At 47.1% G+C, this 11,187-nt stretch overlaps 1 protein-coding gene across 2 annotated transcripts in view; it reads left to right on the top strand.

The window, feature by feature from the left end:
* Nucleotides 1-3,926: 3,926 nt before the first annotated feature.
* LOC144668282 (eukaryotic translation initiation factor 3 subunit J-like) overlaps nt 3,927-11,187 on the top strand; it is a 35,374-nt gene continuing 28,113 nt past the window's right edge. The window contains exons 1-2 of one of the 2 annotated variants that reach the window (XM_078530115.1): nt 3,927-4,034; nt 4,764-4,858. In XM_078530115.1, the coding sequence (XP_078386241.1) occupies nt 3,962-4,034; nt 4,764-4,858 (168 nt within the window). In that variant the 5' untranslated portion in view covers nt 3,927-3,961. Of the gene's footprint in view, nt 4,035-4,541; nt 4,644-4,763; nt 4,859-11,187 lie in introns of those variants that run through there. The other variant, XM_078530116.1, reaches the window with a different exon arrangement.

The following is an 11,187-nucleotide window of genomic DNA, read 5'->3' as shown; positions in this document are numbered from 1 at the left end:
TCTTACAGAGTGATGAAAAATTTATATTAAAAAAAATTTAAATTATGGTATCGATCAATTGTGTCTGGTTATTAATGAAATGTTCTCTGTTTGTAGGAAGATCATCTGGAGGAGTTATTTCTGGGAGCTTTATTGGAATATTGCTGTGTGCTGTTTGTGATCTTTTACATTCAAGAGCTTGTCTGTAACTATTAAAATACATTTTATCCTTGTGTTGGTCTTTACTTGTATGTGTTTGCCTAACATTGCATAAGTGAGTTTTTAATTGTGTTGAACTGACTACAAACTTTCGATATTGATGAGATATATTGATCACGTCATGCAGACATTCCTGTTTTTGTTTGCTGGTCCTGTACATTTGTCCTTTGTTTTACTGAAATTGTGTGTGGTTTAATAAAGAATTGTTTACTGTTTTGGATTAAATTGTCCATCTGAAACAATTGAGTGCTTTAAATTCTCCAACCAAATTCTCCAGTTCTGGTCTCTTGCACATCCCCGATTGTCATTGCTGCACCATTGGTGACCATGCCTTCAGCTTCCTTGGCCCTGAGCTCTGGAATTACTTCCCTAAACCCCTCCACTTTTCTGCCTTCCTTTAAGATGCTACTTAGAACATACTTCTTTAACCAGCCCGTGCTTGCAAAACTCAGAAGTATCCAACATTAGATGTGATTCTGCAATTAGACAACATTTACTAACAATCCCAATTGTGCTAAGAATTGCAAATTAAGATTGTCAGGCTCACTGTGTGGCTCATTTAACGTGTACTAGAAGTTACATATATTCATACACAGAGCCCTGTCCTTTGATACAAAGAGAACATGTCCATGCATTGCGCCTTTTTCGACTAAACAGAAGTTTGACAGCCATTCCCTGGTTCGTTCCTCGTGGCACATCCTTGACCAAAGTTGACTTGCCTGGCTTGAATTTAAACAGAAGTTTGGCAGTTAACTGTTCCCTAGTGTATTCACCATGGCACCAATCAGAGTCCACTTGCCAACCAATCAGCACCCTCTCCTCATATAGTATAACTGTGACTCCCTTTGAAATTTGGTATTCTTGCATCTGTCCTGATGAGTGCAAGATGAAGAGTATAGAAAATACAAGAAAATACTAAAAAAGGAAATCAGGAAGGCAAAAAGAAGACATGAGGTTGCTTTGGCAGATAATGTGAAGGTAAACCCGAAGGGTTTCTACAAGTATATTAAGAGTAAAAGGATAGTAAGGGACACAATTGGTCCCCTTGAAGATCAGAGTGGCTGTCTATGTGTGGAGCCTCACGAGATGGGGGAGATCTTAAACAGTTTTATTGCATCAGTATTTACTCAGGAAACTGGCATAGTGTATAAGGAAGGAAGGGAAACAAGCAGTAGTTTCATGGAACATATAGAGATTAAAGAGGAGGAGGTGCTTGCTGCCTTACAGCGAATAAAGGTAGATAAATCCCCCGGGCCTGACATGATATTCCCTCGGACCTTGAGGGAGACTAGTATAGAAATTGCAGGGGCCCTGGCAGAAATATTTAAAATGTCCTTAGCCACGGGTGAGGTGCCGGAGGATTGGAGGGTAGCTCATGGTTGTTCCGTTGTTTAAAAAAAGCTCCAAAAGTAAACCAGGTAATTACAGGCCAGTGAGCCTGACGTCAGTAGTAGGTGCATTATTGGAAGGTGTTCTGAGAGATTGGATATATAATTATTTGGACAGCCAAGGGCTGATTAAGGATAGCATGGCTTTGTGCGTGGTAGGTCGTGTTTAACGAACCTTGTAGAGTTTTTCGAGGAGGTTACCAAGAAAGTAGATGAAGGAAAGGCTGTGGATGTTGTCTACATGGACTTTAGTAAGGCCTTTGACAAGGTCCCACATGGGAGGTTAGTTCAGAAGGTTCAGACACTTGGTATCCATGGAGAGGTTGTAAACTGGATTCGAAATTGGGTGTGTGAGAGAAGACAGAGAGTGGTAGTGGATGATTGCTTCTCAGACTGGAGGTCTGTGACTAGTGTTGTGCCTCAGGAATCTGTACTGGGACCATTGTTGTTTGTTGTCTATATCAATGATTTGGATGATAATGTGGTGAATTGGATCAGCAAGTTTGCTGCTGACAGTAAGATTGGAGGCGTTGTGGACAGCGAGGAAGGCTTTCTAAGCTTGCAGAGAGATCTGGACCAACTGGAAAAATGGGCCAGAAAATGGCAGATGGAATTTAATGCGGAAAAGTGTGAGGTGTTTCATTTTGGAAGGTCAAACCAAGGTAGGACATACACAGTAAATGGTAGGGCCCTGAGGAGTGCGGAGGAACAAAGGGATCTGGGAGTTCAGATACATAATTCCCTAAAAGTGGCATTTCCCTAAAAGACAAGGTTGTAAAGAAAGCTTTTGGCATACTGGCCTTCATAAATCAAAGTATTGGGTATAGGAGTTGGGATGTTATGATGAGGTTGTATAAGACATTGGTGAGCCCAACTTTGGAGTAGTGTGTGCAGTTCTGGTCGCCTAACTACAGGAAGGATATCAGTAAGATTGAGAGAGTGCCGAGAAGATTTACTAGGATGTTGCCGGGTCTTAAGGAGTTGAGTTACAGGGAAAGATTAAACAGGTTAGGACTTTATTCCTTGGAGCGTAGAAGAATGAGGGGGAGATTTGATAGAAGTTTACAAAATTGTGAGGGGTATAGACAGAGTAAATGCGAGTAGGCTCTTTCCACTTAGATTAGGAGAAATAAACACGAGAGGACATGGCTTTAGGGTGAAAGGGGAAAGGTTTAGGGGGAACTTCTTCACTCAGAGAGTGGTGAGAGTGTGGAACGAGCTACCATCTGACGTGGTAAATGCGGGCTCACTCTTAAGTTTTAAGAATAAATTAAATAGATACATGGATGGGAGAGGTCTGGAGGGTTATGGACTAGGTGCAGGTCAATGGGACTAGAGGAATAATATTTCGGCACAGACTAGAAGGGCCAAATGGCCTGTTTTCTGTGCTGTAGTGTTCTATGGTTCTAAAAGCTTCGATAGCACGTGTCTTTTGTTCAACAATTCCTTATTCGTCCATAAGACTAGCCCAGAAAAGTCAGTCTGGGATACGGAGATCAGAGGGAAACCATTTCACCCAGCAAAATGAAGGACTCTGCCCGAATAGTCCACCACAGGCAGAGAAGTGGGGCTAATTCATTTTACCTGCAAGATTGTGTTTATCATTACATGGGCTCAACCAACGTTGTTTGGAAAAGCCAGAAACTTGCTGATGTTAGGAGTGAGCCATTGTGAATTCGTCACCAGAAACCTCAGACCTTCATTTTTCTTCAAGGAGCCAAAAGGAGAATTCTCAGGCCTGCCACATTTCCTACAATCATCTTGAAGGACTGAAGTAAAAGTGATCTCTTGTATCTTCTGAAGATAGTTGTGGATGCTACCTCTTTTTGTTGTAATCATCTTTTGTGTGAATGAGGAGTGGGTGTTTGTTGCAATTACATTCCAGGTGTTATGAAAATAACACTTTCTTTTGATTTAAGCTTACAAGAAAGCCTATTTCGTCTATTCTTAAATGTCACAGCACTCAAGGAGTTAAACATTCCTCAAAAATACATCTTGTTGCAGTCAGTCAAAAGGTGGGAGATTCACCTGATATGGTACCCATGGTATTGCCATTGAAAGTCTTGGGGAGATGGTTAGATTGTCTTTGTTGGAGACGGTCATTGCCTGGCACTTGTGTGGCACAAATGTTACCACTTATCAGCCTAAGCCTAAATGTTGTCCAGGTCCTGCTGCATGCAGGCACTGACTGCTTCAGTATCTGAGGAGTTGTAAATAATACTGAGCATGGTGCAATCAACATCCCCCATTTCTGACCTAATGATGAAGGGAAGGTCACTGATGGTGCTGCTATTTTTGGAACTAGAGGTCATGGGACTAATTATTGTTTGAAGCAAGCTCGGTTGAATTGCTGCAATGTATTCTGTAGATAGTAAATGAACGATAGTTTACACTACAGGTGGAGGGATGGCTCCACTGATCGAGTGGACTGTTTTGCCCTGGATGAATGTAAGACAATTATATTCAATAATGGATCACACTGTCCACAAAAGCAGTTAACGATTAATGAAAAGTGTAATTATATTTTAACAAGTATACAACACCCGAGATCTCTCCACTATTTGGGCTCTTCAGCGTCCTCAATGTTAACTGGCAGCTCTGGAATTCTATCCCTAAACCTCTCTACTCCTTTAAGACGTTCCTTAAAACCTGCCTTTTTAACTAAACCTTTGGTCAAATGTTCTAATATTTCCTTTTGTGCCAAATTTTGTTTGACAGTCATGCTCCAGGAAGTTTACTATGTTAAAGGGCTATTTAAATGCAGGTTGTTTACATAGGCAAGTTTTCAATATGAATAATTTTATATATCGCTCGGTGTAATTTACGAAATGTGTAAATTATTTAACTGTAAAAGAAGAAACATAGTGAAAGAATGGGTTACATTCCGCTGGAGTTGCTACTACCGAGAGCCTAGCGCAGCGTAGGAGGTGGGCAGACCCCGGGGTCCTCCCAGATCAGACCTCCAATATCCCACAATTCCTAGTCTTCCAGTATCCCACAATTCCGCGGCGTGACTGAGCGGGCAGGCGGCGGCGATGGCGGAGTCGGACGGCTGGGGTGAGCGTGGTTTTTGTGTCGCGGCTTTAACGGCGCCGGGAGGTTTCGTGTGGTTTTATTTTTTTCTCTCTAGCTCCAGCCCTTCCTTCCCGCTAACGGCTGATGCGACTCTCTTTGCAGACGACGATTTCCAGACCGAGACGGTGGTGGCGGCGGCGAGTAAGCCGGTGATCGTGGACAAATGGGAAGGCGAGGACGAGGAGGAGGATGTGAAGGTAAAGAAACAGGCCCGGGCCGGACACCACCCTCCCCCCCCGCCCCGGGGCGGACACCACCCCCACCCCGGGCCGGACACCACCCACCCTCCCCCCCGCCCCGGGCCGGACACCACCCACCCTCCCCCCCGCCCCGGGGCGGACACCACCCACCCTCCCCCCCACCCCGGGCCGGACACCACCCACCCTCCCCCCCACCCCGGGCCGGACACCACCCTCCCCCCCGCCCCGGGGCGGACACCACCCCCACCCCGGGCCGGACACCACCCTCCCCCCGCCCCGGGCCGGACACCACCCACCCTCCCCCCCACCCCGGGCCGGACACCACCCTCCCCCCCACCCCGGGCCGGACACCACCCTCCCCCCCGCCCCGGGGCGGACACCACCCTCCCCCCACCCCGGGCCGGACACCACCCTCCCCCCGCCCCGGGCCGGACACCACCCACCCTCCCCCCCGCCCCGGGCCGGACACCACCCACCCTCCCCCCCGCCCCGGGCCGGACACCACCCACCCTCCCCCCCACCCCGGGCCGGACACCACCCTCCCCCCGGGCCGGACACCACCCCCACCCCGGGCCGTACACCACCCTCCCCCCACCCCGGGCCGTACACCACCCACCCCGGGCCGTACACCACCCTCCCCCCGCCCCGGGCCGCACACCATCCCCACCAGGGCCGCACCCCACCCACCCTCACCCCGGGCCGCACACCACCCACCCCTACCCCCGGGCCGCACACCACCCACCCCTACCCCCGGGCCGCACACCACCCCTACCCCTACCCCGGGCCGCACACCACCCCTACCCCTACCCCTACCCCTACCCCGGGCCGCACACCACCCACCCCTACCCCTACCCCAGGCCGCACACCACCCACCCCTACCCTGGGCCGCACACCACCCACCCTCCACCCCGCCCCCGTGCCGCACACCACCCACCCTCCACCCCGCCCCCGGGCCGCACACCACCCACCCTCCAACCCGCCCCGGGCCGCACAACACCCACCCTCCACCCCGCCCCCGGGCCGCACACCACCCACCCTCCACCCCGCCCCCGGGCCGCACACCACCCACCCTCCACCCCGCCCCGGGCCGCACACCACCCACCCTCCACCCCGCCCCCGGCCGCACACCACCCACCCTCCACCCCGCCCCCGGGCCGCACACCACCCACCCTCCACCCCGCCCCGGCCGCACACCACCCACCCTCCACCCCGCCCCGGGCCGCACACCACCCACCCTCCACCCCGCCCCGGGCCGCACACCCCCACCCTCCGCCCCGGGCCGTACACCACCCACCCTCCACCCCCGCCCCGGGCCGTACACCACCCACCCTCCACCCCGCCCCGGGCCGTACACCACCCTCCTCCCACCCGGGCCGCACCCCACCCACCCTCACCCCCGGGCTGCACACCACTACCCCGACCCCGGGCTGTTCATCATCCAAACCCATCACTCCACCGTTGTGTTTTCAGTTGCCTGTGCTCAAATCTCTGGGATTCTTTCTCTAAACTGACCTGCCTTGTTATCCCTTTCTCCTCTTTAGAAATGCTGCTTAAAACATACATCTTTGACAAAACTTTTGGTCACTTGTTTTAATGTTTTCTTCCCTGGCTTGGTATCAGTCTTTCTGAATTATGACTGAGGTTGGTCAAAGGTGCTATACACATTATTTATTGGTCCTTTAGGGGAGACTAATTTGTTGGGTTAGTTTGCTGCACTACATTACTCCCGTGATGTAAATTTTAGTCGCAACAATCCTTGTGCTTTGTTGAATGTTTTGTGGTCTGGTCTTTTTGGGTGTTTCTGTCCTTCCATCTGCATTGACACCACCCTCTGATGATAAAGCTATTGATGGAGCAACAGAGAGGCATGTGCAGACCTTAATTACATCACTTTACTCACTGTTTATAGGGGTAAAGATTGTGTGGTAACTTAGTTCATCTAAGTAAAGGCCGCAGGCTTCTTTGTTCAAGGGAATTATAACTGAGAAAGAACCATAGTAATGAAAAGGAGTAATGTAATTAAATGAATTTCTTGAATTCCTTTAAACAAGGTGCAAACTTTATTTGACATTTGAATATTTGGTTTGGTTTAGATAGGTCTATCAGTGTTAGTGTTGCACTAGGTTTACTTAGTGTATTAATTCCAAAAAGCTATTGAGAAAAAAATATGCTGCTGTACTTCAGATTGACATGATAATACTACATTTCAACCTGGTGTTGCATTGCTCTTAAGTTGGGGTGTCAAACTCAATTTAGAGTGGTAAGGTATTCTGGGGGTGGGCCACATACAGCTAAAGTTATTTGGATATATTGGGAAGGGACTACTGTGGATTTTGCCTGTTCATTGAGGATAACGGGTATATTATGTACCAGTGCATGTGGCCCTGCTCCTAAATTGCACGGTGACAGATCAAATCGCATTGGTACCAAGGCATACTGGCCTTCAGATGTACCTGGTAACTGCATTGGATCGATTTTAAATATACTAAAGAATTCTGTTAAATGCACGTAAACTAGGTGGTGCCTGCACATTGAAAACTGCAACTAATTTTTCAGTTTAGCTATGAGGAAAAATGTTTCACGCAGCAAATGGTTAAGGTGTAGACTACCTGAGAACTTGTTCGAGGCAGGTTCGATCAAGGCATTCAAAAGGGAGGTAGACTGTTACCTGAAAAGGAAGAATTTGCAGAGTTACTAGATTAATTGTTCATTTGGAAAGCTGGTGCAGACAAGACAGGCCAAATGGCTGCCTCCTGCACTATAAGAATTCTGTGATTCAGTGACTTGCCCTTCTGTGGTGCACGGAGGAGCAGGAGTGCTCTTTGCAACTCCAGAATAATACAGCTGGCTGTGTCTCATTCCTACATGTATTGGAGTTTGTGTGAAAGGGGCATGCAGGGAGAATCCTCAAGTTTCCTTCTCTTTGTTCTCCACATGTCCACCAGCAGAAACAAACCTTGTATGATATGTGGTAGATCAGATTTGTCGTAAATGATGAGCATTGAAACCAGTATAAAGGTCGGAATGTGGTGAGAGGGGGAATTTGGTGCTGCTTTTTGCCTCCAGTACTGAGACAATAAGTATTTAAAATTTTGTCCAGTGTTTTAGTGCATAGTGCAGGATTGTGTTTTTTAATTCAGACCAGATTAAAATATAGCAAAAAGAGACTAAAATGTGACAGCATGGGTCGTGTCTGGACTGCAGTATGAGGAACAATGCGACTGTCCCAAGCATACACACCTGCAGTAGATGCTTTCCATCGGGAATCTTTCCAGCTCAGTCATTGAGCTGGAATGTGAAGAGTATCTGGAGTTTGCTCCAGACCTTCGTCACACCTCGTAGAGAGAAGGCACTATGTTGATGCTCATTCTTATTTATCTTTCCTGTTTTAACTACTTTACATCTTATAGCTTTCCTTTTACATATTGTGCCAAGGCGCAAATTCTAATTATTACTGCATTCTCCCCGTCTTACATTTTTTATAATTATTTATATTCACTTTTCCACCTGGAAACCCCTGCCCTCCCCCACTTACTGGTTTAAAGTTGTCGTGACCACCCTGTCTTATCATTGCAGGATCAGAATGGGGTTGGTGTGATCGAAAGCGTACAGTGTAAGGGGAATCCAAGTGAGAGAGAGAGCGTAACATTCTGCGGAATCTGATCCTATCCAACAGAAACAATGTACTTATCACCTAAAAGGGGAAGGATAAAAACTGTCCGAAGGTCAGTCAGAATAATGACCACGGCACCTTGGAACAAGAGGCCCTGTAGAGAGAAGGGTTGGGGGGGGGGGGGCGGAGTGCTGCACAGAGGAGGGAAAGTGTAACGTAAGGGATTCAATAATTAGAAAGCATTCTTTGTAAGTAAGATCAAAAGTAGCACATGGTATGTTACATAGTCATAGAGGTCTACAGCACGGGAAAAGGCCCTTTGGCCCATCGAGTCAGCGTCAGTAAAACAAGTACCTAACTATTCTAATCCCATTTTCCAGTACTAGGCCCATAGCCTTGTATCCATTGCATCGCAAGTGCACATCCTAACTGGTGCCAGAGTGGAACATCTCCAACTGGCTTGAAAAGATATTGTTGGGGTCAACAGCATAGGAAATTGCAGGCAAAAGGTTCTGTTTGCAGAATACTAGGAGCTAACTTAAAGAACATGACCTCAAGGGTTATAGTCCCCAGATTCTGACCTGACCCATTTCCGAATTGGGATAAGGAGATTCAGGAGGTGAACGCGTGGCTGAAGGATAGTGTAGGAAAGAGGAGTTCCATTCCCTGGGACACAGACACCATTACTGGGAATGGAACGAACTGTACCATTGGACGGTCTCCAGCTGGGACCACATTCCCAGGGGAAAGGATAATTAGGGTGGTCATGGCAACTTGAAACCAGTAAGTGGGGGAGAGTAGGGGTTTCCAGGTGGAAAAGTGACTTTCCATAATTAATATTGGACGGGATGAATACAGTAATATCAGAATTTGTTCCTTGGTGCTACATGTAAAGGGAAAGCTAAAAGATGTAAAGTAGTTAAACCAGGACAAAGAAATAAGAAATATGTGAGTAAAGTATTGGAGCTATAGGGCAGATTAGGGTAAGTACAGCCTAAATAAGCATTCTGTATACAATCAGAGTATAAGGAACAAATGCAACTTGGTCTGTAAGCATGGTAGCCATTATTGAGACGGTCGGGACTGGGAATTAAATATACCAGGCCTACAAGAGAGGTGGGGGAAAAGCAGTAGTGGTTGGGGTAGTAGCCTTACTAATTAAGGATGGAGTAGGAAGGTAATGGAGACTTTATGGGCATTCAAGAAATAGAAAAAGGATTTAAGGTTATAGTCCCCATGGCAGCAGCTGTGATATGCTAGATTTGCTTTGAGATACGCAGGCTGACTCAGAAGCTCTGGTTGCAGAACGCTCCTGAGCGTGCACGTACTAGAACCAACAAAGGGGCAGGCCAGATTTAGTTAAGTCTGTTGGTGTTCAAATATATATCTAATAGCGATCGTAACAGGATTAAGTGCAATATAGCGATTGAAAGGGAGAAATGTGAAACAGCTATTAAAAATCTAGATTTAGGTGAGGTAAGTCAGACTATTCACAGTAAATCGGGCAAACCTATTGATTGGTAAAATAACAAGTATTAGGAGGTGTTCTGAAAAGAATTTAATGATACAGAACCAATTTATACTCCTATGGGGAAAGAGCTCTATTTGTCAAAGAGCTCTTGACTTTTTACTTCCATTTCATGGAGGGAGAAAAATGGTTATGACTTGAGGGGCACTGCTCTACATCAATCATGGCTGACCAGAAACCCCTCAAGTGCCATGGTCCCACCCTACCACCTGCCATGGGTGTGCCCCAGCAGTTACTTAGAGCCATTTGAGAGTTGTGTGCAGATCAGTGGCAGTACCAGAAATCCAGGGGTGACCATTGCCCTGCCAAAGATGTTACCACTACACTTATCCCATACACCCATATCAAAGAGCAACCCTGGACAACTAAAAAAAATTGAATGCACTACATAAAACTGAGAGAAAGCATAGCAAAATGGAAAAATTAGCACAGATCCTGACAACAGGGAGAAATGCAAAGAATGACAAAGCATATTGTAAGAGCTACAAAAAGAGTATGACAAGGAACATGCAGGAGATATCAGTATCAACACAGCATACATTTGGAAAGAGGGTTGTGGGCAGCGTTGTAGGCTCCTTAAACTTCCGGCATTGATAATGTAAATTAAGATGCAGCGACAACATTTTGGATAATTATTTTGTATCAGCAAAGAGAAAGAGAAGAATATGCCAGGCATCCCAAAGAAAAAAATTGTATCAGGGACTAAACAAAATTAACATAAGTAACAGAACAGTAATAAAGAAAATAATGGCATTAAAGAATGACAAATCCCCAGGACCAAAGATATTGAGGGATATGAGACAAAGGGAGTTATATGGCATTAGGTCACAGGTCAGCCATGATCTCATTGAATAGTGGAGCAAGTTAAATGGGTTTAGTGGCCTACTCCTGTTCCTCTGCTGACAGCTGTGCAGTAAATGCTTGGTCCTGTGACCAATCTACTTAATTCCATAGTCCTCTCACCACCTGCCCCCACCCAAACCCCTATTGCCCTGACACCCAGTCTCCATCTCCCTGTGTCCAAGACCTAGTTTATCAACAGCCATCGCTTAGTCTTCTTCGATCTTTGTTCCCGAGACCCAAGTACGATCTCACTGGCTCCCCCTCCCAAGTCCCTCCCTATTCTGGTCCCTAGTTCTTATATAGGGACCAGTTCTCTGTGCCAGTCGGAGAGACGGTGCTGAC

The sequence above is a fragment of the Cetorhinus maximus genome, chromosome 26 (assembly GCF_964194155.1).
Source record: "Cetorhinus maximus chromosome 26, sCetMax3.hap1.1, whole genome shotgun sequence".
In the NCBI taxonomy this organism is placed as follows: Eukaryota; Metazoa; Chordata; class Chondrichthyes; order Lamniformes; family Cetorhinidae; genus Cetorhinus; species Cetorhinus maximus.
This window is presented reverse-complemented; position numbering and strand designations above follow the sequence as displayed.